Source organism: Palaemon carinicauda, chromosome 2 (assembly GCF_036898095.1).
Source record: "Palaemon carinicauda isolate YSFRI2023 chromosome 2, ASM3689809v2, whole genome shotgun sequence".
Classification (NCBI taxonomy): Eukaryota; Metazoa; Arthropoda; class Malacostraca; order Decapoda; family Palaemonidae; genus Palaemon; species Palaemon carinicauda.
The window spans coordinates 42145501-42150016 of NC_090726.1; the positions used below are offsets into that span (position 1 = coordinate 42145501).

The 4516-nt window shown below is 43.5% G+C and overlaps 1 protein-coding gene across 1 annotated transcript; it reads right to left on the reverse strand.

Moving 5' to 3' along the window:
• Positions 1 to 2840: 2840 nt before the first annotated feature.
• Positions 2841 to 3827, reverse strand: LOC137616229 (uncharacterized). The gene has a single exon (XM_068345854.1). The coding sequence runs from the start codon at positions 3825 to 3827 to the stop codon at positions 2841 to 2843; it is 987 nt and encodes a 328-aa protein (XP_068201955.1).
• Between the last annotated feature and the right edge of the window lie 689 nt (positions 3828 to 4516).

Consider the following 4516-nt stretch of genomic DNA (forward strand, 5'->3'; position numbering starts at 1 on the left):
ATATAAATCTTCTAAATATACTAGAGAAAGATAAAAGCATGGAATGCAGAGGTTACTACCCTCGCGCGATCACCTTGTGGGTGTCGTGTATTTAACAAGGGAGTGTGAAAACCACTATTCACAGGCTGTCTTCCATTTAGATAATCCCTTCATCAAAGGGGAGGGCTAAAAGCTTATTTTTAATATCAGATATCAGTGAATTTAAATAGCCACTTTAAAAGCTTATTTTTAATATCAGATATCAGAGAATTTAAATCGTGTATGAAGTATTATCAATGAACTGGAAGAATCATACATATACATTTGCCGATTTAGTATGTGGCCTACCTGGCTGGTCAGGTTAGGCCACATACTAAAACAGATAGAATTTCGTAGGCCATATTCGAAAGGTAGGCCACATACTAAACCGGCACCCATATACATATACATACACATATACATATTAAGAAATAATCCAGAGGAGTGTGCTATAGATATGGGGCATATCCACTACGATTAAGCTTAAATTGAATAGTTCCAGAAACTTCAAAAGTTCAAAGTTGGAGCAAATGCTTTTTTGTTGACCAGGCGGACATGAATCTTTTTATAGTTTATATATGACATATTTGTTTTGACGTTGTTGCCTTTTTTAGAATGATTTATTGTTAATTTGTTCTCTTCATTTATTTATTTCCTTATTTCCTTTCCTCACTGGGCTATTTTTCCCTATTGGGGCCCCTGGGCTTATAGCATCTTGCTTTTCCAACTAGGGTTGTAGCTTGGATAGTAATAATAATAATAACTATACATATAGTGATTCAAGAGGCTTTCCAGTGTACAATTATAGTATACTACTCTTCAGTCTATCAATCTCAGTCAATATTTCCGAGTCTATCACTATACATATACATCCATAAATCAATTATTACATATACCATGCTATCCTATTAATATACCTTTTGTTCTTCTAGATGGAAGATATTAATCAGAGATGCTATATACATATCTAAAGTGAATTTGGCCGAAGTCAGCTCCAATACCAAAAACCTCTTTATGGTTGGCTATAAGTATCAGGTTTGATAGGCCCTATAATATGCCAGTGACCAACTAACTACCAGGTAAGTATATTTAAAAATTCATTTTAAGATAAAAATACCATTTTTAAATATGTAACTTCCCTGGCAGTTACATATATATAGCTGATTGACACCACTGGTGGTGGGTTAGAAAACCGCAACCCCGTCGGGAATTCGTATAATTATTAATCGCTACAAATTAGCTGTACCAATAATGTGGTTCTTCCCTGATAAGGAAGCTGGCATCATAGTTATCCTGCCTCATTTGCCTATATTCCTCGAGAGACTCAGCAATCCACCCAGGGGGCTGTAAAAGTCTCTGTGGGGCTGCCACACAGTCCTCGACCTCAACATGGCTAGACCACCACCCTTGCTATCCTGGCATAGCCATGGACAATGATTCTGACCACCTGACTCAAAAATACACTAAAAACACACACCATAAAAACTAACTTCGACTTGCATCCAAGAATGTGGAAGGCTGCAACAACCTTCACAGACAAAGTGTGATACCAAGTTCAAGAAAAAGGCAAGGGTATATAATAAAAGGCTATAGGGTAGAGGCAGTAGTACCTTCTCCAACTACGTCGCCGGAGGCAACATACGGACCCAGGGAACAACAATCTTCATATTGGGTCTGTACTTCTCTAAGGTAACAATCTGCGAAGATTGACTTACTTCGCCAGAATGTCGCCTCCAAAATTGACTTCATCGACTTATTGTGTCTATACGCCATAGAAGTCGCCACAGCTCTTACCTCATGTGGTTTGACCTTAAGGATTGGAAAGCTTTTCTCCTCTCAGCTCTGGTGAGCTTCCCTTATTAAATCCTTAATAAAAAATGCCAGAGCATTATTTGATAAAGGTATAGAAGGGTTTTTAACCGAGCACCAGAGGTTATCTGCTTGTCCTCTCAGGTTTTAGGTCGCCTGAAGATAAAATTTTAGAGCTCTCACTGGACAAAGGCCTCTCTCCTTTTCCCGTCCTACTAAGTGAGATAACCCTGGAATGGTAAAGGATCAGGGCCAAGGTCGTAAAGGATTCTCGTTCTTGGCGAGAAAACCTAGCTGAAGGGAGCAAATTGCATTATCTCCATTGAAGCCCACCTTCTTGCTGATGGCTTGCAACTCTCCTATTCTCTTGGCTGTAGCCAACGCAACCAGGAATAGAGTATTTTTAGTAAGATCCTTCCAAGAAGCCTTGTCGAGAGGTTCAACCCTGCTCAAGGTCAAAAACGCTAGGACTACATCCAGGTTCCAAGAGGGGGTTGGGTTGTCCTTTAACTTAGCAGTCTCAAAAGATCTAATGAGGTCCAAGAGATCCTTGTTTCCTGACACGTCAAGATGTTTGTGACGGAAGACGGAAGCTAGCATGCTGAGGTATACCTTGATGGTCGATACTGCCAACTTTTCTTCCGTTCATAAATGCAACAGAAAATCTGATATTTGGGTTAGAGAAGTACTGGAAGAGGAAAAGTTGCTAATCCTGCACCATTCTCTAAACACGTCCCACTTAGATTGGTATACAGTACAGTACCTTAATTGTGGACGTCCTCCTAACTTTCGCGATAGCTCTTGCAGCTTCCCTCAAAAAGCCCTTCGCTCTTGCCAGCTTTTCGATAGTCGAAAGGCAGTTAGATTGAGAGCGAGGAGATTTTGATGGTACCTCTCTATGGGTGGCTGTCTGAGTAGATCGTTCCGACATGGTAACGCTCTGGGAGTATCTACCAGCCACTCCATCACTTCTGCAATCCAAGGTCTCATGGGCCAAAATGGAGCTATCAGGGTCACTGGTCTGGGACTGGAGAGCAATAAACTGGTAACCACTTTGTTTTCTGGGTCGCGAAGAGGTCTATTGAGGGTTCTCCCCAAAGCATCCAAAGGCTGCTGCACACCTCGTGATGTAGGGTCCACTCTGTTGTGAGAACTTGTCTTCCTCTGCTGAGAAGATCCGCCCTGACGTTCTTCTCCCCTTCTATGAAGTATGTTATCAGGGTTATATCCCTCACTTTTGCCCACAGTAGGAGATCTTTCGCTGCCTCGTAAAGGGAATCTGAACGAGTGCCTCCCTGTTTCCTGATGTAGGCCAACGCTGTGGTGTTGTCTACGTTGACCTGAACTAATTTCCCCTGGACTTCCTTTGGAAGTGCATTGGTGCTAGATGAATGGCCACTAGTTCCTTGATGTTTATATGCCATTCCTTCTGAAACTCTTTCCACAGACCCGAGATCTCGCCCTTCCCCGGTGTTGCACCCCACCCCATGTCTGATGCGTCTGAATACAACAGTAGGTCGGGGTTCTTCTGTTGAAGTTCGAGGCCTTCTAGGAGTTTGTTGGGTTCGTCCCACCAACTCAACTGATTCCTGATTGCCAGAGGAATCGGAATCCACGTCTCTAGGCCTTGATCTCTTGTCCAATATCTTGAGAGAGGGAATTGTAGAGGCCGTAAATGAAGTCTTCCCAGGGATACAAATTGTTCGATCGAGGAGAGGGTACCCAGCAGACTCATCCATTCTCTCACCGAGCAGGTCCTTCTGTCTAGGAAGTGCTTCACCTTTCTTAGGCATTCTAGAATGCGTTTCGGGGCTGGAAAAGCCCAAAACCACTGATTGAATCCTCATCCCGAGGTAGATGATGTTTTGTGAAGGTGTCAGTTGTGATTTGGCCAAATTTACAACCAGACCTAGCTGTTGCGTCATGGACATTTTAACTTGTAGATCCTCCAGACACTTTTCTTGCGACCTGGCTCTGATTAGCCAGTCGTCCAGGTACATTGATATCCGTACCCCTTTTAGATGTAGCCAGCGAGCCACGTTGGAAACCACTCGAATGAAAACATAGGGAGTCGTGTTCAGTCCAAAACAAAGTGCTTTGAACTGATAAGTAGTTGCTTGGTAAACGAATCTCAGAAATTTTCTGTAGTTCGGGTGAATTGGGACGTGAAAATACGCGTCCTGCAGATCTATCGACACCATCCAGTCTCCTTGTCTGGTGCCTGCTAGGACTGACGCAGATGTCTCCATGGCAAACTTCACTTTGCTTACAAACTTGTTCAGAGGACTTACGTCCAGAACAGGTCTCCAACCCCCCCCCCCCCCCGAGTTCTTTGGAACTAGAAAAAGTCTGTTGTAAAATCCCTCCGAAGAGAGGCCCTCTACTACTTCTATCGCTGCTTTTGACAGCATCTGGTTGACCTGCTCTTGAAGAGCTGCTGCCTTGCTCCCCGAGTATGTTGCTGTCAACTCTAAGGGCTCTGACGAAAGAGGAGGCCTTCTTAGGAAGAGGATCTTGTAACCCTCCTTCAAGACATCGACTGTCCAGTCGTCCGCTCCCCTTTGGCTCCACTCTTGCCAATAGTGGGATAACCTGGCTCCCACTTGTGTCTGGAGGTTGTAGGGCTCACTTTCTTGTTTTTGGTTGCTGCTTTGTAAATTTACGAGGTTGTCCTCCAGCAGAATTCTCT